General features: G+C 32.1%; 2 protein-coding genes, 1 long non-coding RNA gene and 1 pseudogene across 3 annotated transcripts in view; 2 read left to right on the forward strand and 2 right to left on the reverse strand.

Annotated features, from left to right (window-relative positions):
* LOC141545453 (uncharacterized) overlaps window positions 1-18,441 on the forward strand; it is a 53,629-nt gene extending 35,188 nt beyond the window's left edge. The window contains exon 3 of the long non-coding RNA XR_012483018.1: window positions 17,612-18,441. This is a non-coding gene — a long non-coding RNA (uncharacterized LOC141545453). The remainder of the gene's footprint in view (window positions 1-17,611) is intronic.
* LOC141545917 (olfactory receptor 5M5-like) overlaps window positions 1-24,156 on the reverse strand; it is a 92,627-nt gene that overhangs the window by 49,064 nt on the left and 19,407 nt on the right. The gene's annotated exons all lie outside the window — the stretch shown is intronic.
* On the reverse strand, window positions 4,471-5,430 carry LOC141546607 (olfactory receptor 5M11-like). The gene has a single exon (XM_074274557.1). The coding sequence runs from the start codon at window positions 5,428-5,430 to the stop codon at window positions 4,471-4,473; it is 960 nt and encodes a 319-aa protein (XP_074130658.1).
* Window positions 22,976-23,927, forward strand: LOC141546627 (olfactory receptor 5M11-like; annotated as a pseudogene).

Consider the following 24,156-nt stretch of genomic DNA (forward strand, 5'->3'; position numbering starts at 1 on the left):
CCATAATTGGTGAAACCATATTCACAAACATGAGTTTGGTTTGGGTGATATAATTCCATTTACTGTTTAATTTTAATTTAATTGGAATTGTGTAAATATTTTTGTGGTGTTTAAATAGGATGCAATATGTCAAAATATTTCTTCAGATTGCATCATGGACAATCTTTTATCTCAAATATATAGTTGACATGGAACAAGTCAAAAGATATACAGAACTATTAGATTTTTAAAACAGAATACATTTTATACTTCATAGAGCCTATCTCATAATAAGAATGAGGCATCTGAACAAGAAGTTACTCAAGAAAGATGGCATTATGGGTTAATGTTAGAGCTTTGACTAGAACACGCTAATTCTTATTCCTAGACATGTGTATTTCCCCTGTTTTATAATTTATGACATTAAAAACGTTCATTTTGTGCATGATCTTATTTCCTTTATCTTTTATTGTACCTTCTCACTATACATGTGTATGTAATTCATATATTAGATATCCTCTGTGTGTGTCAATTTCCATTACACTTGCAAAACTATTTGATTTCATAGATGAGGGTTCCCCCAAATTTAAAGGATTTTCAATCCTCCCCCCTTTTTTTCTTAAGTTTCTTTCTTTCTTTCTTTCTTTCTTTCTTTCTTTCTTTCTTTCTTTCTTTCTTTCTTTCTTTCTTTCTTTCTTTCTTTCTTTCTTTCTTTCTTTCTTTCTTTCTTTCTTTCTTTCTTTCTTTCTTTCTTTCTTTCTTTCTTTCTTTCTTTCTTTCTTTCTTTCTTTCTTTCTTTCTTTCTTTCTTTCTTTCTTTCTTTCTTTCTTTCTTTCTTTCTTTCTTTCTTTCTTTCTTTCTTTCTTTCTTTCTTTCTTTCTTTCTTTCTTTCTTTCTTTCTTTCTTTCTTTCTTTCTTTCTTTCTTTCTTTCTTTCCTTTCTTTCTTTCTTTTTCCTTCTTTTTTCTGAGGCTGGGGTTAAGGGACTTGCCCAGGGTCACACAGCTAGGAAGTGTTAAGTGTCTGAGATCACATTTGAACTCGGGTCCTCCTGAATTCAGGTCTGGTGCTCTATCCACTGCACCACCTAGCTGCCCCCCTTTTTCTTAAGTTTCAATTGTTGTTGTTCAGTCATTTTATCATGTTTACAATTCGTGGTCCCATGTGCCATAGTATGCAAGGCCCTTCCATCTTCCCCTATTTCCCAAGTGATGTACTTGTTGATGTTCCTTGCTTCTGTGTTACTATCTCTTCATGTCATCCTCTACTGTCCCCCTTTTCATTTGATTTCCCCCCAACATCAAGTTCTTTTCCAGTCAGCCCTGTTTTCTCATATCCAAAATATGCAAGCTTCAGCTTTAGTACTTGAACTTCCAGGGAATAATCTGAATTAAGTTTTAAAAATATTGACTTATTTAATTTACTGCATTGATTCTTCAGGATTTATCCTTACTCAAAGGCCAATTTTCTTAGCTACACATTGCTACTGGAAAAAAACAAAAACAAACAACAAAAAAGAAAACATTGGTTTGATTCAAATCTGGGGGAGAGAGAGAACCAGTGTAATAATTTGTCAGGTATATTATGCAGCTAGGTGATCAAATGGACAGAATATTGGCCTAGTGTAAGGAGGAACCTATTTCATGAATTCAAGTATGGCAATGAATACTTACTAAGTGTGTAAATTGGGTAAGTCACTTACTTAACTCTGTTTCCCTCAGTTTCCTTATCTGTTAAATCATCTGGAACAGAAAATGGCACACCATTCCAATATCTTTAAAAAAATGCAAAACAGGATTATGAAGTCATAAGTGATTGAAAAACAACTGAACAATGGATTCCATGAAATATAAGAAAAATTTCTGTTAATAAAGAATCCTACTTCCTATTGAAATTTTCCAAATCTTTCTTTCTTGCCCCAACAACCATGTGAGTATTGCAGAATGTAAATATCCAGAACAGAATTCTCCCAGCCCATAGATTCAAAATATGTTTTGTGTTTATAACATTTTCCTGGAGATGTTAACATTGATTTCCTTGAGCTTAACTTCTAAGCTTCCATTATATGCTACTTCCTAAATGGCACAAAAATAGCCTATAGAGAAGGAAAACTGCACAATGGCCAGACCTACATTTGAGCAAAGGCAAGCTTTAGTCTGATACACGAGCAATGCTCATTGAGTCTCGTTGGATAATGTTATTCGTTCCTGGCAACTTGACACCATCCTTTTAAAAATATTTTCTAGTCTAGTTCAAAGAATTAAAAAGTAATTTGGGCAAATATCTTCAGAGAGAAACAATAATTGATGAAAGCCTTTCTATCAAAAACATTGAATTAGATTTGTGATATTAAAATTTTTGTTTTCTGTTTTAATTACTTATATTTAATTTACTTATAATTTAATTTATTTTTAAAATGTATATTTACTTTTATATTATTTTAATATTAAACATTAATTATGTTATTTTATATTTATAAATTTAATTATAAATTATATAAATTAATTATATAATTATATTTATAAATTTACTTATAAAAATTGAAGTAGTTCTATTTGAAATATTTTATCATGTTTCAGTTGGAGTCATTATGTTCTGAACTACTCCTTCAAGTTGTATCATAGATCACCCTTTATACCAAAAATATAAAAATTAAAAACAAGTCCTCAAATACATAAAACAATGAAATTTCAAATGTGGAAAGAACTTCAAGCTACAATTCAATTAAAGTCAACATTTATTTAATCATTATTTTGGGTGCTAGAAATACAGAAATGAAATAGTCCATCTCTTCAAGGAGCTATTCTATTATGGGAGAAAACAATATGATAATGCACGCAAATATATGCATATGTGTATTGATTTATTAATGAATACATATATATATTTGTCTTGTATTTATATAGGCCTATTTGCAGGGCCATATATGAATTGTTTATATGCATATAAACACATTGATATAAGCATGCATATGTATGTGTATGTATGCATTCATATTTCCCCTGTATCCTGCATTCCAGATTTCCTCTATAATGCCTCTGCCCTTTAGTCTGAAACTTCATCCTTCTCTAGAATACAAATATTGAAATATCTTCCACTGCTATGGCATATCCCTCATTGGAAAATACAGAAGCCAGTCATGTCTCAATCTTCTTTTCAACTTCCCTTTAATTGCTTCTACATTTAAATGTAAGTTTTTTGAAGTATGGACTACATTGCTTTCTACTTATATAGATATTCTCAGAACTTTCCATTTTTATTTGAATTATCATATAGAGCTTATTAAATCCTGGTGAACTGTTTTGACATATTGACAAACTTTGCAAAATAGATATGGAGTAAACAATATATGATTCTGGAGGAAAGAAAATTGCATTTAGAGAATTAGAAAGGTCTTCTGGAGGATTCAGTACCTGTTCTGAGATTTGATGAGAGATATGGTATTCTAAAAGGTAGAGGTGAATAGCATGCATGATAAAAGGATGTATAAAATAATTTTACACACATACATATACGTATATATATATTTTTTATCATGTTTCAGTTGGAGTCATTATGTTCTAAACTACTCCTTCAAGTTGTATCATAGATCACCCTTTATACCAAAAATATAAAAATTAAAAACAAGTCCTCAAATACATAAAACAATGAAATTTCAAATGTGGAAAGAACTTCAAGCTACAATTCAATTAAAGTCATTATTTTGGGTTTTATATATATATATATGTATATATTTACATATTAATTTGTGCCTAATGGTGCCCTAATATCTAGGGCAGGAAGAAGGGAAAAATAAATAAATCTACATGATAACTTCATTGTATATTTAAAAGGAACAACACATTAAATTTGCTAGTTTATGTGTAATCATCTCTTTCTAAATTTAACTATGCTATGGAAATACTTCTTTTTTCATGAATTGAAAATAAAGTACATTAAAAAATTATTTTAAAAGGAATGAGGACATGCAACAAAGGAAGAAAGAAAGAACCAGGATGTATTTGCTTAGACCATTGAGTTTGCAAAAGGGAATTACATAGTTAACATATTATATAATAATAATATAATATAATAAAAAATTAATAAGTAAAATAGTAAAATTAAAAAATAAAATAGCCAAGTTGGAAAAGTGGTTAAAGACTTTAATTTCCAAATACAGAATTTTGTGTTTTATTATTGAATGAATGAGATACAGCAGGATTTCATAGAGAAGGATTTCATTATTTTGGGAATATTCCTAATACACTAAAAATATGAAAAGGTTCTATTTGCAGATGGATTTTTCTCTTCTAGGAATTGAACCAGAATCATTTAGGGCAGATTCCTTATTAATTATAAAAAATCTGGTATGAAATAACATTTATCAAAGGAGCAATTTTTGTATAATTTCAGTTCCCATCCATTATGAAAGAAATTGAGACTTTGGCACAGTAAAAACATTACTTATCCAATGTCTCCAAGTATAGGGCTATTTGATTCAAATAAGCAGGGTTTATGATATATTTGAAACTGACTTCTTCAGTAGGTTCCTCCTGAGTACATTTCTCAAAGCTGCTTTCACATCTCTATTTCTTAAACTGTAGATGAGTGGGTTCAGCACAGGGCTCACAAAAGTGTAGAACACAGCTATGATTTTGGATTCCTCAACACTTTTTTCAGTGGGTGGCCTCACATACATGCAAAAGAGAGTTCCATAAAACAAAATAACAGCCATTATGTGAGAGCCACAGGTAGAAAAAGCCTTCCACCTTCCCTCAGTAGAGTGCATACGGAAAATGGATGCCAGGATTAAAGCATAGGAGATGAGGATGATGGCAAGTGAGTTAGAGAGGTTGAATGTAGCTGATATGGACATGGCATATTCTTTGATGTAGGTATCAGAACAAGACAACTTGATGAGAGGGGGATCAGCACAGTAGAAGTGATTGATGATGTTGGATTTACAAAAGGACATGCGAAATGTCAGGATGGATTGGAGAAGACCATCAGAGAAACCATAGATATAGGGGAAGGTGACGAGACAGATGCAGACTCTCTTGGACATTTTCACAGTGTAGTGTAGTGGGCTGCAGATGGCTACATAGCGATCATAAGCCATGGCAGCCAGCATGTAAAACTCAGTGAGCAGTAAAGCAATGAATATGTAACATTGCACAAAGCAACCAGCAAAGGAAATGCTCTTCCTTTCAGATAAGAAGTTTGCCAACATCTTGGGGGTTGCATTGCAAGAATAGCACAAGTCTACAAAAGCCAAATTAATAAGAAAAAAGTACATGGGAGTGTGAAGGCGAGGCTCAAGTTTGATCAATACAATCATTCCAAGATTTCCTAACAGGGTAAAAATGTAGATTATAAGGAAAACCACAAACAGTATATATTGTAGTTCAGGACGATCTGTGAGTCCAAGGAGAATAAATTCAGTAACTCTAGAGCTGCCATTTTGACTTGGCATTTGCCCAAGTTTCTGTGGTCTTCTGACATCAATAGAAACAAGAGAAAAATGAATTAAAAACATGTAATATGGTTCTTTCCATTTTAAATTACATTTCTTTGATCAAAGTTCAAAGAAAGAGTGTTAGTGTGACAATTTTAACAAGAAGAAAACTGAGACCCATGAGAAATAAATGATCTGCTCAATATGACATAATAAAAACACATGGAATTCCATGTAGGGTTTTTGTCTCCAAATATCTTATTTATCCATTATTTCACTTTCTGTTTTTAATTGAAAACTGAAGATTATTCTTTTCTTTCAGTTTGTCAATATGAATTCCTATAGATTTTCTTTTCTAAGCACACTCACGTACACACACACAAACACTCCTACACATTATCATACATTAAAATACACACAAAATAATGAATCATAAAATTTGCTCTTAAACAGCAAACTCTTAAATGGTTTTGAGAATTCTGATTTGCAAATTTAAGCGTTATCAGGGATTATAAACCCACTATTACAAATCAATAATATGGCATAACAGTCAAGAAATTATATAGAAAAACATCCAAAGTGTCCTACACTAAGGAGAGTAAATCTAGTCATGACTCCTCTTGAATATTATGTTAATTTCTACATATTTTAGGAAGAATAGGATAACCAGAATCCTAAAAAACATTATATTATGTAGATCCATTCAAAGATTATTAGACTAGGGAAGAAAAACATTGAGAGCATGATAGTTATCTTCAATTACTTAAAAGATTGCTATGTGGAAGAGTATTGCTACTAAGCCTAATTATTTAATTTTGTTTCTATCTGCCCCAGAACAATGAAAAGGAATAATAGATATAAGGGAAAAAAGGAAAACTTACAATTTTCAGAATATTGAAAGACTTCCACGAGAGGTGATAGGTTTTTCTTCAGTAAGAGTCTTAAATCCAAAACTCAATAATTATTTGTTCGTAAAGGAGAACATTTTTTTTTAACTAAAGGTGAGACTATACATCTTCCTAAATCTTTTTCAGGTCTGACATTCTATGACTGCATTTGTAGTACAAATTAATTCCCTGACCTGGTTTTATGTTTGCTGATTTACCACACCTTGATAGAATTTTAAATTTATTTCAGAAAGGGACCTTAGGAATTATTGAAAAGAGAAAAAGGAGTTTCATCAAGTCAACATGATTTGTCAGAGATCATATAGGAAGGTAATAAAATATCCAGGTCTAAAGACACAATAGAAAATATTGGTTGTTTTATTGTTGTTCTCATTGTTGTTGTTGGTTGTTTTTTGTTTGTTTTTTACTTATTCATTGTGTGACTTTGGAAGGATGATCATCAGTTAAATCATAAAATGAGTTAATATATGGGAATAATGATTTTACTCCTTTCCTTACCTTATATATGTAATTAGGGCCAAATGAAAGGTAAGGCACTAGGTGACTGGCAAACTTCACAATTGAAACTTTCCCTAAAGATTCATATTTGCAACTATGAATATTATGGTTTTAGGAGCTATTTGGATCCCTGAGGGATTAAACAATTTGCTCATCATCTCATAATTCATATATGATAGATGTTTACTTGAATTCTGATGTTTTCATCTCTGAGACTTCATGTATCTATCTTTTGTGGAACACTTCCTTTCTGAATTGTTTTACAACATAATATTTTCTTTGACTTCCACATGCATAAGTTTTATCCTCTTATCTATAAGACATTTGATTAATTGGTTGGGAAGACATGGGCTTAGCAGCTCTCTAAAAAGGCAATAGTAGAGCAATGACACTATTATACAATTACAACCAAGACATTACAGTTCTCTTAGATCACATATGGGATTCATTAAAAGTCTACTATTAATAGTTATTAAGTCACAGCTTATCTTAGACTTCAGAGGAGAATATAGAGTGATGGGGCAGATGGAGACAAAATTAACCAGATTTGTGTCTCTATTCTTCATGATAATCATTCCTTTGCTGCTACACTAAATCTTTGTAATTTAATAGAAATAGTGAAATTAGTGCCAGATTAGAAGCTAAAGGCTCCCTATTCCTTCCTAAGAGTTAATCTTGTAGAATCTGGAACCCTAAGTTTCTCTAAAAGGAATGGAGAATGTCTCTCCTCCAAAGGAGGAGATTTTACTGTCTTCTTTTTATTTCTTTGAGTATCTTATAGGAAATACTTTGGACTGGGCTTGATGGAAATCTAGATTATATGTTAAATATAAATATTAGAATAAAGTCATCATCATGTTATTCTAATATTATAGAACTACTTTAGATATCATTTCATCCAATTCTTCTGTTTTATAAAAGGAAGAATTAAAGCCCAGAAAGCAATATTTAATAGGAAATATTTTTAAAGCTAAAAAAGGAACGGCAGATCATTTGTCTAACCTCTTCATTCTACAGATGAGATAATTGGGAGTTGAAATGATTTAGCCAAAGTTAAACTGGCAGTTAGCATCAGAGGCAGCATTTGAATCCAATTCTTCTCACTCTAAAGACAGAGTCCTGATAACATAGTGGTACAGCTAGTTTTTGGATTGATATCTTCTAGATTCAATAATGTTCTTTCCATTACAGTAAACTCAAACATATCTAAAAGGATATTACATAAAACACAAAGAAAACCATGGTTATGGAGTTTATACTTTGGTTGTGAGCATAATACTGGAATAAAGTTGCATGAGAGGTCAGGATGCAGAAGATGGAGGAAACTCAACTTCTCCTCACCAGCCCTCCTGCAATATAGGCTTATTGTTTCTACTTTGAGACTCAAAGCTAGTCCAAATCCTAGAGAACTGCTGACAAGGTAAAGATCTGAGGCAGTGCAGGAATAACAAGAGTGTTCAATTCTGGCTGCTAGTAAGACTCTTCCCCCCAAACCTCAACATCTCTGAGCTTACTCTTACATTTCAGAAACAAATAATTTGAGCCTATTCATGAAATTATACTTACTGCTGTTAAAGTTCTAATTCTTCCAAGAATTTTTGTACTGATTTTGATGTCTAATCCTTCTAATTATATATCAATAAATTATACATTTCATTTCATCTTTTAGTTAAGCCCCAAATAAAAATGCTAAACAGCAGAGAACCAAGAACGTGTAGACTTCTTTCAAAATTTACTTACTATCCTTCTCTTCCTGAGAAATGAGACCTCTTTTCCAAGCTCTCACTGACCTATACTTATAGTTACTTTGTGTAAGAAGATGAGCCTGTTGGTTCTTGAAACAAGAATGTATTACTGATTCGAGACTATTCTCTTATGGGAAGATCCAAAAGATTCTCTCCTTTATCCTTTGAATATCTTTTTCCCCCTAAAGTTTTCCACTTTTTTTTCACTCTCTAATATGCAAATATTCTAATTCCTTGTAATGGAATGAGAAGAAATTGATAACCCTTTTGTAACAAACCAATTGGTACATTGATACAAACAATTTGGTATAAACCAATTAAAATGTTGGGAAGTCCAAAACAAGATCAAAAATTGGGGATGGAATAATTTTAAAATTATATGTGTCATTGGGGATCTTGGGCTTGTCCTATACATAAGGAGAATGCAGGAGACACCACCCCAGATTTACTATTTTCTTTACAAGTCTGCCTCTAGAAGCTGACAATTACCAGTGGAATCAGCAAATCAGTCATAAGACAGAATCCCATAAATTCCAGCCTAGTAAAAGATAAATTTGCTGGAAGTCCTCAGGACTCCCAATCATTAGCTATATTCTTACACATTTTCATTAGACTTAGGTCCAGAAAACTTTATCCAGAAATATAATCCCAATAAATTTAGTTTCAAAAATATAAAATTTATGCCTGGCTATTATTATCCCCACTTTACAGTTGAAAAAAAAACACTGAAGTAAATTGAAAGACTTAACCAAGGTCACATAACTCAATGTTTCACCAAGATAATTAGCTGCTTTCAGCTTTTACTCAGTCCTCCTTTCTCTCCCCAAAATCCCTTCCTAGAATAGTATACTTACTCTATAATACACAATAGTTGTCAATGAGGGTTACACGTTGTCCACCATTTTATAGGCCTAGAAGAGATTCATTGTCTAGCAACTGGTGAAAAGCTGCCTTCTTCCCAGGCTTAATTAGCCTGTCTGCTTGTTTTTTTACTTCTTTCTCACTATTAACAAGAAGGAACACAGGAATGTGGGAATATAGTATAATCCAGGAAGCATCATTCCTAAACACAATAGAGATTACCAGCCCCTTCCTGAATTGCCTGGCCCAACACTAATATATGGAGTCCTTGGTTTTAGACACTTTGGCCCAATCCTGAACTAGACAGAAACAAGAGTTCCCTATGTTCTTTAATTTTACAATAAACCCTACTATCAATAGCAAAGTGCAAGAAAGAGAATTTGGGGTTTAAAATAAGAAATCCACATTTGATCCCTTCTTTTTTCACTTACTCTCTGTGTAACATGGAACAATGAGCAACATCTCTGAATATTAATTTTTTCTTTATCTTCAAAATGAGCAGTTTGAACTATATTTCCTGTTAAAATATTTCTAGTTCTAAATGTATAATTATTGGATCTTGTAGCAATCTACTCTTTTACTTCGGACCATTTGGAGTTTCTTTCTCTGTCAAATTATATATTTTATGCTTTCTCATAACTTTGACATTTTATGGGCCTATTTTTCTTGGTTCCTTCAGCTCTGGAATTTTATATTCTAGGTTCTCTCTACTTGTTGACATTCTAATCCATTTTATCGTCTAAGTCTGATGTTTAATATTTTATATTCTAAATATAAATCCCTCATGATCCAAATTCTCTTCTAATAAAATTATTTTATTTCATGTTAAATTAAATCATTTGGGAAGTAAGCTACATTTTTGATAATAATGTTTCTTTATATCCTAAATTGGTAGTTCAAAGAAAAAATTCAGTACTATTTTTAAATATATTATGAAGATTATAAGCACTCACTAGCTGATATAACAATAATAATGTCCTTTCTATATGGATTATGGCATTACAATCCTACAATAGACTATAAAAATCCTGTTGAATCATGCAGGCCAGTTTTCCCCTTTTCAGTGTTTGCTGCCTTTTTCTTTTGAATTGCCTACAGATGCCAGCCACACTGATTCATGTTTACTGGTACAGCCTTCAAGCTTCTGTTGAAGCATCTATCCCATCACCGCTCAACTGCTTTCTCAAAAAAATGGAAACAGGTCATTAGCTGAAAAGTTGAATTCTATTTGGAAGTCCACAATGCTTCAAATGGCCCAACCTACCTGAGCAAGAGAAAACTCTTTTTAGAAACACTTTCTGGATGAATCAAGATAGATGCTTATACCTTTATGGCAATTTGGGGCCTTCTCCCTGAAGCAAAAGTCACTGGGGTAAATATCTCCAGAGAAAAATCATAATTGGTGAAATTGTTTTTGTTGTGAACACAGGTTTGAATTGTGTGATGTGTTTACTATTTTTTTAAAGTAAATTTCTATAAAGGATTTTTATAGTATATGTCTGGGACTTCATATGTTAAAATATCACTTCATGATGCATCATAAATCCTCTTGTACCCCAAAGAGATCATTATCATGGAATAGTTCCCCACTTACACAGAACTATCTAATTTTAGACACAGAGGAGATTTTAGACATCACAGAGCCTATCTCATAGTAATCATGAAAATCTGAGGCCAAGAAAATAGAAATTACTGTACCAAGGTGACATAGTAGGTTAGTGTCAGAATCATGATTATTTCACTGGGATTCTGACTCCTAGGAGATAAGCACCTCTACATGTCTACACCAATTTTCAATCTAATAGGCAGCACTCAAAAGTTCACTAAATTATTGTTCATTTTGTAAATCATCTTTTGGCCTTAATCTTCCTTTGTTTATTTTCACATCTCTTCTGTGCATTCTGTGTATGTAACAAGTCTCCCATTTCACTTACAAAGTTGTTGGTGTATGTGTGTGTGTGTGTGTGTGTGTGTGTGTGTGTGTGTGTTTTGTGTTTGTTTTCAATTTCATAGGTGAGATTGTTTCTTCCATTGTAGGGATCTTTATATCTCCCTTCATGTTTTCTTAAATTACAATTGTTTTTGTTGTTCAATTGTTTGATTATAACCAATTCTTTTTATTTTATTTACCAGGGACCATTTGCCTAAATCTTAGTGCATATTTTTTAAATGTTAAGCTTCAAACCAATTTTTACACTCTTCTCTTGCACTCTCATAAAAAGACTTCTTAATTCCTCTTCAATTTCTGCCATCAAATCTATATATTGACGATTATTGATATTTTCCTGGAAACCTTAATTCCAGCTTTTGATTTATCTAGCCTGGCATTTTGATTAAGTAATCTGCATATAAGTTAAGTAATTAAGATTATAATAAGTTTACTTAATTGGATTGTATTCTAATACTAAAATAACTAATACTTATTTTCTATCTTTTTGACATTAATTTAAATCAACCAAACTAGAATTCAATTCTTGGAGAAAGAAGACCAAAGTAATCAGTGTTCCAAATTTGCGAGGCACTAAGCAGTCAAGGGGACAGAATACAGGGCCTAGAGTATAGAAAATTTTTCTTCCTGAATTCGAATATGGCAACAAACACTTATTAATTATTTAAATCTGGGCAAGTTATTTAACCCTGTTTCCCTTAGTTTCCACATCTGTAAAATCATCTAGGAAAGAAAATGGCACACCACTCTAATATGTTTGCCAAAAAAAAAAAAAAAAAAAAAAGAAAGAAATCTGAAACATGATCATTAAGAGTCAGACATGATTGAAAAACAGCTGAACAATGAATTTAATTAACTACAAGGACTTTTTATGTTACAAAAAGAATATTAAATCCCATTTTTGTAATGCTTAAAATATTCCAAATGTTTTCTTTGTTGCCCCAACAGCTGTGTGAGTATTACAGAATTTTTAAAATGTCCAGAATGGCCCACAGTTTCTAAATTTGTTTAGTGTTTGTAATATATTTTTGAGATGCTACCATTTATTAATTATTTTAAGCATAATCTCTAAACTTCCATTACATGCTAATTCCTAAACGGGATAAAAACAGTCGTAGAGAAGGAAAACTATACAATGGATAGATTTGAGCAAAGGTAACTTCTGCACGGATACACAAGGTCATGCTCAGTGAGTCTCATTGAATAATGTTACTGCTTCTTGACAACTTATCACCATTCTCCTTGAAATATTTACTAGTCCATTTCAAAGAATTAAAAATGATTTTATGCAAATATCTTCAGGGAGAAACAACAATTGATAGAATATTTTTTTTTACTAAAACATTGAATTTGATTTGTAACATTATGAAATTCGTTTCATATATTGTTTAAATACTTATTTAATTTTAAGTAGTTTTATTTGAGATATTTGAATTATGTTTCAGTTGGAATCATCATATTCTAAAACACTCCTTCAAAATTTATTAAGCTCTATATTTAGTACTAGGAATACAGAAATGAAACTATCCGTCCCTTCAATGATTTTACATTTTATTGGGGGGAGGGGGGGAAAGATCATGAAATGCATGCAGTATATGCATATATATTTATTTATGAGTAAATATATATATATATGTGTGTGTGTGTGTATATATATATATATATATATATATGACTAGGTTTATTGATCTATATATTTATGGATTTACATAGTTCTATTTAAATGGATATATATTATTTATTTACATGTAATACATCAATATATACATGTATATATATGTGCATATGAGTAAATATATATATATATATATGTGTATATATATATATATATATATGACTAGGTTTATTGATCTATGTATTTATGGATTTACATAGTTCTATTTAAATGGATATATATTATTTATTTACATATAATACATCAATATATACATGTATATATATGTGCATATGAGTAAATATATATATATATATGTGTGTGTATATATATATATATATGACTAGGTTTATTGATCTATGTATTTATGGATTTACATAGTTCTATTTAAATGGATATATATATATATATTATTTATTTATTTACATAAAATACATCAATATATACATGTATATATATGTGCATGCATGCATTCATGTAGGTGTATATTTCCCATATATCTTGCATTCCAGACTTCCTCTATAATTCCCCTGCCTTCATTCTGAAATTTCACTCAGATCTAGGATATACATATTGAAATATGCTCTACTCCTATGGCTTCTCCCTGATTGGAAATCTAGCCAAGCCCATCATGACGCAGTTCCCTTTTCAACTTCCTTTTATTTGCTATTTTTCTACTTTGAAATGTAAGTTCTTTGAGTCATGAGCTGTATTTCTTTCCACTTGTACATGTTTTCTCAGAACTTCTTTTCACTTATATTTGTATTATAATATAAAGCTTATTAAATCATAGTGGATTGACTTGATTTATTAATGAACTGTACAAAATGCATATAAACACTAAATGATTTTGTAGGGAAGAAAATTATATTTTTGAGAATCTGAAAGATCTCCTGGAAGATTTAGCACCTGTACTGAGATTTGATGGAAGCTATGGCAATTTTTTTTTCCCCTGAGGCTGGGGTTAAGTGACTTGCCCAGGGTCACACAGCTAGGAAGTGTTAAGTATCTGAGATCAGATTTGAACTCAGGTCCTCCTGAATTCAAGGCTGGTGCTCTATCCACTGCGCCACCTAGCTGCCCCAAGCTATGGCATTCTTAAAGATAGAGGTAAATAGAGAATGTTTCCCAAGCATGAAAAAAGATGTATGAAATAATTTTACAAAAACACACATACATATATGTATATACAGATATATATGTATACATGCATATAGGTATACATTTACATATTTATTTGTTCCTAATGGTGGGAGAAGAAAAATAACTAAATGCATGATGACTTCATTATATATTTGTGAGGCATAGAAAATTGTACACGGTAGATTTGCCATTTCATGTGCAATCATCTCTTTCTAAATTAAGAGTATGTTGTAGTGTTCTCTGGTTTGACTTTCTTGGGATCTCTAGAGCAGCCTTCTTTTTTGTTCAATAATCACCACAAGAACAGCCAGGTGTTAAAATCCAAATCCTTTATCTCTTTCAAAGTCTTGTCTCCTTTCCTAGGGCGTGGATAGCTTTCTTAGAGGCCTACCTCTCTTCTTGGTGCTGAGAGCTTGGGCTCCTGCCTGTCTTCTCTGCCCTCTGAATCTCTCCAAATGAATCCTGGCTCATGTTCTTAGCTTATATGCTCTACACTGAGTATAAATCAATCATTATATCACTAGGAAACTATTATTTGTTGTAGAATTATATCAATCATATTGAGCCATGCTAAACTAGATTACCATTGTCTCCTTAATTCCACTTAGTACTTTTTATATTCAAAACATATGAACGGATAATTTTTCTATAATTATTCTTTCAAACCTTGTGTTACAAATTTTTCAAGATGGCAAGTAATCCAATATATGTTATGTATGTTAAAATATATGTTAAATCCAATATATTTATACATATTTATACAATTATTATGTTGTACAAGAAAAATCAGCTCAAAAAGAGAAACAAAAAATGCAAACAACAAAAAAAAAAGAGTGAAAATACTATGGTGTGATCCACACTCAGTTCCCACAGTCTCTCTCTGTGTGTAGATTGCTCTCTTCATCACAAATTCACAAGAACTGGCCTTAATCATCTCGTTATTGAAAAAAGCCATCTCCATCAGAATTGATCATTGTATAATCGTTTTGTTGCTATGTGCATCTCCTGGTTCTGGAACTTAGCATCTGTTCATGTAAGTCTGTCCAGGCCTTTATGAAATCATCCTGCTGATCATTTTTAACTAGAACAATAATATTCCATAATATTCATATATCATAACTTTTCCAGCCATTTTCCAATGGATTTCCATTGATATTTCCAGTTCCTTGACACTACAAAAAATGCCACAAACCTTTTTGTACATGTAGGTCCCTTTCCCTCCTTTGTGATCTGTTTGGTATATAAGCCCAGTAGCAGCACTACTGGATCAAAGGGCATGCACAGTTTGATATCCCTTTGGGCATAGTTCCAAATTGCTCTCTAGAAAGGTTGGGTCCATTCACAATTCCACCAACAATATATTAGTGTTTCAATTTTCTCACATCTTCTCCAACATTCATCATTATCTTTTCCTGTCATCTTAGTCAATTTGAGAGGTATATAGTGGTATCTCAGAGTTGTCTTAATTTGCATTTCTCTGATCAATAATGATTTAAAGCACCTTTTCATATGACTAGAAAAGATTTTAATTTCTTTAAATGAAAATTGTCAGTTCATATCTTTTGGATATCAATTGGAAATGGCTTGAACTCTTATAAATTTGAATTAATTCTCTATATATAGAACCCTTAAATATGAAATGTAAAAATGCTTTTTCCAATTTATTGATTCCCTTCTAATCTTGTCTACATTAAAAACTTTTAAACTTGATATTATCAAAATTATTTATTTTTTGTTTAATAATATACTCCAGTTTTTCTGTGGCCACAAATTCATTGTTCCTCCACAGATCTGAGAGGTAAACTATCCTATGTTCTTCTCATTTGTTTATAATATCATTCTTTATTTCTAGATCATAAACCTGTTTCAACTTTATCTTGATTTATAGAATCTGTATTGCTTTTCCAGTAATTCCAGGAAAACAAGAACTGTTTTCCAAAAACAATTGTCCAAGAATTGGATGATAAGGATAGCTAACATCACAGTATGCATGCTTTTGAATTGTAGTGCTGGAGGATTTTATTTTTTTTTTCCTTTTTTTTTTCTTTTTCAGAATCCTTTGGACATCAGGGTGATTAAATAAATCAATACTCAATTGTTAACTGGAAAACCAAATACTAAACCAAAAATTTTGGTCACATAGGAAGAAGACGAGATTTGTTGGAAAAGAAGCTGATTGGGGGGGGGGGAATTGGAGGTCAAAGGAAAGGAGACAGCAAGGAATAAGATAGTTTCATGGAACCTATAAAGATCCCCTTGGGCAGACTTTTGGAAAGAGTGAAGGATAAAAGTTATCCACTTCATTTGGTCCATTGGTCATGAAGAATTGGACATAATCGGACAACTGAACAACAAAAACAATAATTGTAATTCAAGAAAAAAAATTGAACAAAATGAAGGGAGGTATAAAAATACCCACAGTGGAATAAACACTCTCAGCTAAAAAGTATAAGATATTTATTTCAAATAATTAATCCAATACTATTTTAAAATACATTATGAAAGTTGTAAGCACTCAATAGCTGATATAACAATAATAATTTCCTTTCTATATGGATTATGGCATTACAATCCTACAACAGAGTCTAACATTTCTGTTGAGTCATGCAGATCAATTTTCCCCATTTCAGTGTTTGCTGCCTTTTTCTTTTGAATTGCCTAGAGATGCCAGCCACACTGATTCATGTTCACTGGCACAGCCTTCAAGTTTCTGTTGAAGCATCCATCCCATCACCACCCAATTGCTTTCTCAAAAAAATGAAAATAGGTCAGTTAGCTGAAAAGTTAAGCTCTATTTGGAAGTCCACAATGCTTCAAATGGCCTAACCTACTTGAGAAAGAGAAAACTCTTCTTAGAAACATTTTCTGGATGAAACTAGATGGATACTTGTACCTTTATGGTAATTTGAGGCCTTTTTCCCTGAAGCAAAAGTTACTGGGGTAAATATCTCCAGAGAAAAATCATAATTGGTGAAATCATCTTTGTTGTGAACACAGGTTTGAATTGTATGATGTTGGATTTATTAAGTTTTTTAAAGTAGGTTTCTAGAAAAGATTTTTATAGTATGTGTCTGGGACTTCATATGTTAACATATCACTTCATAATGCATCACAAATCCTCTTGTATCCCAAAGAGATCAGTATCACGGAATAGGGCCCCACCTACACAGAACTATGCAAATTTAGACAGAGTAGATTTCAGATATCACAGAGCCTAACTATCTCATAGTAATAATTAGAATCTGAAGCCAAGAAAATAGAAATTACTGTACCAAGGGAGCACAGTAAGTTAGTGTCAGAGTCAGGATTATGATACTAGGATTCTGACTCTTAGGACATAAGCACCTGTATACCCTGCAATCTAATAAAGCAGTGTTTTTTGTTTTTGTTGTTGTTGTTGTTGTGTTTTTGTTTTTGTGTGTGTGTTTTTTGTTTTCAATAGTAATGTATGGCTAAGAAAATTGGACTTTGACTAAGAAAGAACCCTGCAAAATCAATGGGGAAGATTAAATAAGTCAAAACTTTAAAATTTAATTCAGGTTATTCACTGAAATTTTAAGTACTAAAGCTGAAGTTTGCATATTTTGGACCCATATCGAGAGAATTTTGTACATATTGGACTCATTGGAAAAGACCCTGATGTCAAGGAAACATAGAATGCCAAAGAAAAATGGAAAACCAGAGGAAAAGATGAAGACATAGTGGCACAGAAGCAAGGAACATCAATTTGTGCATCACTTGGGAAATAGGGGAAGATGGAAGGGCCTTGCACACTATGGCACATGGACATGAGGGAATGACTGAACAACAGCAACAATTGTAATTCAAGAAAAAAGCAGGGAGAGGATTGAAGATCCTTACAATTTGGGGAGATTCCTCATCTATGAAATCAAACAATTTTGTAAGTGTAATGGAAGTTGACATATATACAGAATATCTAATATATATATTTGTGTGTAAGTATATATATATGCACATACAGACATATAAGTTTATAGTGAGAAGTTATAGAAGCAAAATAAAGAGAATAAGAATGTACAAAATGAGCAATAATCACATGGATTATTGAGACATGCTTGTTATATCACAAATTATAATAGAGGTAAAACATATAAGTCATAGGAATCAAAATGAGTGTGTTCTAATCATTGCTCTAACACAAACCAAGTGTCACCTTTGAGTAACTTCTTGCTATAATTTCTCATTCTTATTATGAAATAGTAACCATTATGTTTAAAATGTATTCTGTTATTAAAATCTGATAGTTCTACATATCTTTTGACTTTTTCCATGTCGATGATATATTTGAAATAAAACTTTATTGGTGATGAAATCTGAAGGGACATTTTGATATATTAGGTCTCAGGTAAACACCACAAAAATATTTATACAACCCCACTTGAAATAAAATTAAAATGTTAATGGGATGACATCACCCAATCCAAACTCATATTTGTAAATATGATTTCAGCAATTAAGATTTTTCTCTGGAGAAATTTACCCAAGTGACTCTTGTTTCCTTGGAAAGTATTAGAGAAATTCTTCTGGGAGAAAGTCCTCAAATTGCCGGAGAGTTATAAATCATCTGCATAGATTTACCCAGAAGAACTCAGAAATCTCTAAGAAGAGTACTCAAGTATGTTGGATCATTTGGAGTATTATGTACTTTAACTTTTCAGCCCTCTGGACAGTTTTCATTCAGTTGAAGCAACAGTTGGGTGGTAACAGGGGTAATTGAGTGATATCTCAGGAGAAGTTGGAAGGGCATGCCAATGGAATTGAATACCTATGGCACTTCAGAGGAAAAGATGCAAACACCAAAAGAGGGGGAAATTGCCTTGAGTGATTCAACAGGAATTCTACTGTCTAGTAGCCTAAAATACTTATAATCTGTGTGATCTTGGGCCAGTCTCTTAATTCTCTGAGCCTCAGTGCTATTGTCCAGGGCAAGAGAATGGTCAGTGTGGGGCAAGTTGGTGGTACAGTGGATGGGGGGTCAGGAAGAATCATCTTCTGGGGTTGAAATGTGACCTCATACACATATAAAACATGTGGCTCTGAGCAAATCACAACTCTATTTACCTCTGTTTCCTCATTTGTAAAATGAGTTAGAGAAGTAAATGGCAAATCACTCCATTATCTTTGTCCAGATAATATTAAAATATAATAAGATTTGGCTACAAACAAATGCTCATCATTTTTCAGTTAATATGTGAAGAACTGTAAATATAAAAGGGAGCACAAACCAAAAGTGAACCAATTAAATCATACCTGCTTTCAAGAAACTCACAGTTTAATATCAGATAGCATATAAATGACAGTAAATAGAAGACATAAAGGAGAAATCTCAGAGAGAACTTGTTTAGATTAGGGAAGATGAGGAATAGCTTCATGCAAAAGCTTTCTTTTATTTATTTATTTATTTTTATTTATTTTTTTATTTTTATGGTTTTTTTTTAAGCTTGAAGGATAATTTGGCAAGATGACAGGTAGAGATTTGGGATTGAAGACAGCCATTTAAAATGCACTGAATAAGGATAGAGAGGTAGATGTAGGAAAATGACACCTCTCTCTCTAGTTCCCAGGATTTCTCTTGTAAAATCAGTGATGAAAAACATTTTAGCAGGATTCTACCGCATTTTAAAGCTCAAATAAATATTATCTGTGAAAAATGACCAAATCCTTTATTTTCTATAGAAAAAAAATGTGGAATTGACAAGTCATGATTCAAAATTTTATCACAAGTTAATGGAAGTAGGACTATTAGAACTTAAAATAACTGACTCTAAGCAAACCTACTGATATCTGAATTATAGCACAAATTTATTTGTTGTACTCAATTTGACATAATGAAAGAAATGGTAGAACCTTTTCCTTAGTGAAGCAGTTCATTTGTTTTTGAATACCGCTAATCTTTAAAGGAGACAAATATCTTAACATCAAACCTAAATAAGATTCCTCTTGTTGTGTCTTCTGTGGCCAATCAAAATCATTCTACTTTATTGTCTACATGAAAGTCCTTCAAATAGTGAAAGAGAACACTCAATTTTTAAAAAACGAAATCTTCCCTTTACACAAAAAATATTTTAAGTTCCTTTGACCATTCCAAACATGGCATGAATTTAAGGCTCTACACTTTCTTGATTGTCCTCCTTTGAACTAATCAATGACTTTGAAAAATGGTGTCCAACATTGAATACCCTCTTTTAATTTTCTTTTTTTTTTTAATTGAAGATTTTTATTTTGAAAACTTATTCCTAGATAAATTTTTCAACATTGACCTTTGCAAAACTTTGTGTTCTAAATTGCACCCTTATCCCCCAAACCCTCTCCTAGATGGCCAGTAATCTAATACATGTTAGACATGTTGAAATTTCATATTAAATCCAATATATGTATACTTATTTATACAGTTATCTTGCTGCACAAGAAAAATAAGATAAAAAAGGAAACAAATGAGAAAGAAAACTAAGTACAAGCAAACAACAAAAAGTCTCTTTTAATTTTTTTAAAGCTTGGAAAATTACAGAAGCACTCTTCCTTCCTTTTCTGATATATTGTACATCATAACAAAAATAATAAAATAACAATTCACTTATTTTACTGACTATTATGTCACAAGTTGGCATATTTTTATAAAACATATTTTAATATTAAATACCATACTACCATTTCCAAGATTTTTTACATTTGTAGTTATTACATATATTTTTATGAAATTTGGATTTTTGTGGGTTTTGTTGTTTAGCCAAAAATGCAGGATTTTATATTTATTCCTTATAAACTTAATCTTATTCCATTCAAATAAATAGTCTAGTATTTTTTTGGACTTCTCACTTTATAATGCAATAGTTTAGGTATCCTTGACATCTAGTGTCTGAAAATTGTATAAGAATATTATGACTGCATTTATCCAAGTAATTTTTTTTTAATGCCCAAGACAAAGTTATTTCACTGGGGATCTTTACTAGATACCATCTTCTAAATGTACATTGAACAAATGACTGATCTTTTGGTTTATCCACTTAAATGAAAAACAAATAACTATTTTTTTAACCTTATTAATATTATTTTTCCTAGAATAATACAGATTCTAACTTATCCTTGCCTATGTATCCTGTGGGGTTCTTGTTTGTTTGTTTGTTTGCTGAGGCAATTGGGGTTAAGTGACTTGCCCAGGGTCACACAGCTAGGAAGTGTTAGGTGTCTGAGATCAGATTTAAACTCGGGTCCTCCTGACTTCAGGGCTGGTGCTCTATCAACTGCACCACCTAGCTGCCCCCAGGTTCTTGTTCTTATCTTCTAATTTATTTCCCATAATATCCATAGTAAGCTATATGAATCATCACTTTACCCTAACATCACAAATATACCAGTGGAAAACTCCAACTATCTCAAATACAAGTAAAAATGCTCTACTAGGCACGTTCAGACAGAATTTTCTGTTTCTTTGTAAGGAGCTGTGGACATTCACTGTCGACAGGAAGAAGACCTTTCTCCTTCACTACTAGACTTATATTGATGAGAAGGACATTGTGTGATTGGCGAAGGAAAAGGTTCACCTGGGAATGAAGTATAATTAGTAAAGTACCTATTTATAAATATTTAAAATTAAAACAAACAAATATTGAAAAAAATTAAACATGGTTTCAAAGCCATCATTAAAATAACTATATAGAATGATTGGACAATGTATAAAGGATAGAAAAGGAAAAAAAAAAAGAAAATCATGTCTTTAATTCTGAAAAAGGAGTTGATGGACTGATATACAAATGAAACAATTACAATTTTTTATAATATTTACAAATATTCATGCAACCTATCTATATAAAAGAAACAAAGTAAGAGAGAGCTGGTGAAGAAAGGGAGATGAAGAGACAGAAAGATAGAAAATGGTGAAAATAATATTATCTAAAGAGTAAATTGACATTCATTAATTCCACTTTAGAAACAGTGTCAATGAGAACAATGCGACTTATGAGTGGCTGCCATGACTTTAAATCCAATGGTCTTTCTACTCTTATCATCCTCTCTTTAAATGAAAATATGTCTTAAGTGTGGAAAGCATTCTGTATTATGTCAAGCCTCCTTTTATTATTTATTGGCTAATTGATTAATTAAAAATTAATTAGCTAGTTGCATGAATTTTGAGGAGTCACTTCTCCCCAAAACTCAATTCTGTTCCATTAGAAGAGCTGCAAGACACCTTCTAGTTCTATAATTCTGTGATTTTATGAATTAACTTTAAATGCTACTGGTTCTGTATTTGTATGTGGGTGTTTGTATGTTAATTCACCTCATAGAAACATAATATATTTTTGATTATCTGACTGATCATCTATCTGTGTTGCAAAAAGAATGGAATTTATTATTAATATTTTATTTTCAATCTCCTATAGAATTGAAGAAGATGTTTCCAAGAAGTTATCCATTTTTAGGCATTTTTTACATATTTCTGTGTTTAGGTGAAAAAAAGCTGTTGGATTAGAGAATGACAATCTGAAACACAAAATGATTTTCCAAATTTCTTCAATAAGAAAGCCCTTTTGCTTTAATAGATTAATATGATATTTGAAAGCAAAAGTTCTACACACAATTCCAGATACTTTTAATCTGTTCTACTGATCAGGTCTTTCATATCTCAAGAGTTTTAGTTTCTTTTTCCATAAAGTAATCTCAATAGTTCTCTCTGTTGCTTAAGGGAGAAGGAAATCGTTTGTGAAATGCAAAGAGCTATATAATGTTATCTTTAATTTATTTCCCTTTTGTTTCCCTCAATGTCAGAAGACCACAAAGGCCAACGGACATGCAAAACCATAATGGCAGCAAGACAATTACCAAATTTATTCTCCTTGGACTTACATATTGTCCTGAACAATATACAGTATATCCTATTTGTGGTTTTCCTTGGAATCTACATTCTTACCCTGTTAGGAAACCTTGGCATGATCGTCTTGATCAAACTTGAGCCCCGTCTTCACACTCCCATGTACTTTTTTCTTACTAATTTGGCTTTTGTAGATCTATGCTATTCCTCCAATGCAACTCCCAAGATGTTGGCAAATTTCTTATCTGAAAGGAAGAGCATTTCCTTTGCTGGTTGCTTTGTGCAGTGTTACATTTTCATTGCTTTGCTGCTCACTGAGTATTATATGTTGGCTGCCATGGCCTATGACCGCTATGTTGCCATCTGCAGCCCCCTACACTACACTGTGAAAATGTCCAGAAGAGTCTGCATCTGCTTGGCCACCTTCCCTTATATCTATGGTTTCTCTGATGGTCTTCTCCAATCCATCCTGACATTTCGCTTGTCCTTCTGTTATCAATCACTTCTACTGTGCTGATCCCCCTCTCATTAAATTGTCTTGTTCTGACACTTATGTCAAAGAACATGCCATGTTCATCTCAGCTGGGTTCAATCTTTCCAATTCTTTTGCCATCATTCTCATCTCTTATGCCTTCATTCTAGTAGCCATCCTCCGCATTCGTTCTGCTGAGGGAAGGAGGAAGGCATTCTCTACCTGTGGCTCTCACATGATGGCTGTTACTTTATTTTATGGGACTCTCTTCTGTATGTATGTGAGACCTCCCACTGACAAAAGTGTTGAGGAATCCAAAATCATAGCTGTGTTCTACACTTTTGTGAGTCCTGTGCTGACCCACTCATCTATAGTCTGAGAAACAGAGATGTGAAAGTAGCTTTGAGGAATGTGCTCAGGAGAAATCTACTGAAGAAGATGGCTTCAAACATATCATAATATCAGTTTATTAGTCAATTCTACTTCACTTTATTCATTGGAATACATATTTATTAGCTGCCTGTTACATATGATGCAAGGCTAGGGATGCAAAAAAAATTGCCCCAGTCCACAAACTACTTTAAATTCTGTAGAGGTAAAGATGAAAAATAAACAGAGATTACTATCTGGAAGACAATTTGTAGAACACAATTTAATTAGAGAGATTACAAAATTCTTCCTGGATTAC

This window comes from Sminthopsis crassicaudata, chromosome 6 (genome assembly GCF_048593235.1).
Source record: "Sminthopsis crassicaudata isolate SCR6 chromosome 6, ASM4859323v1, whole genome shotgun sequence".
Taxonomy (NCBI): Eukaryota; Metazoa; Chordata; class Mammalia; order Dasyuromorphia; family Dasyuridae; genus Sminthopsis; species Sminthopsis crassicaudata.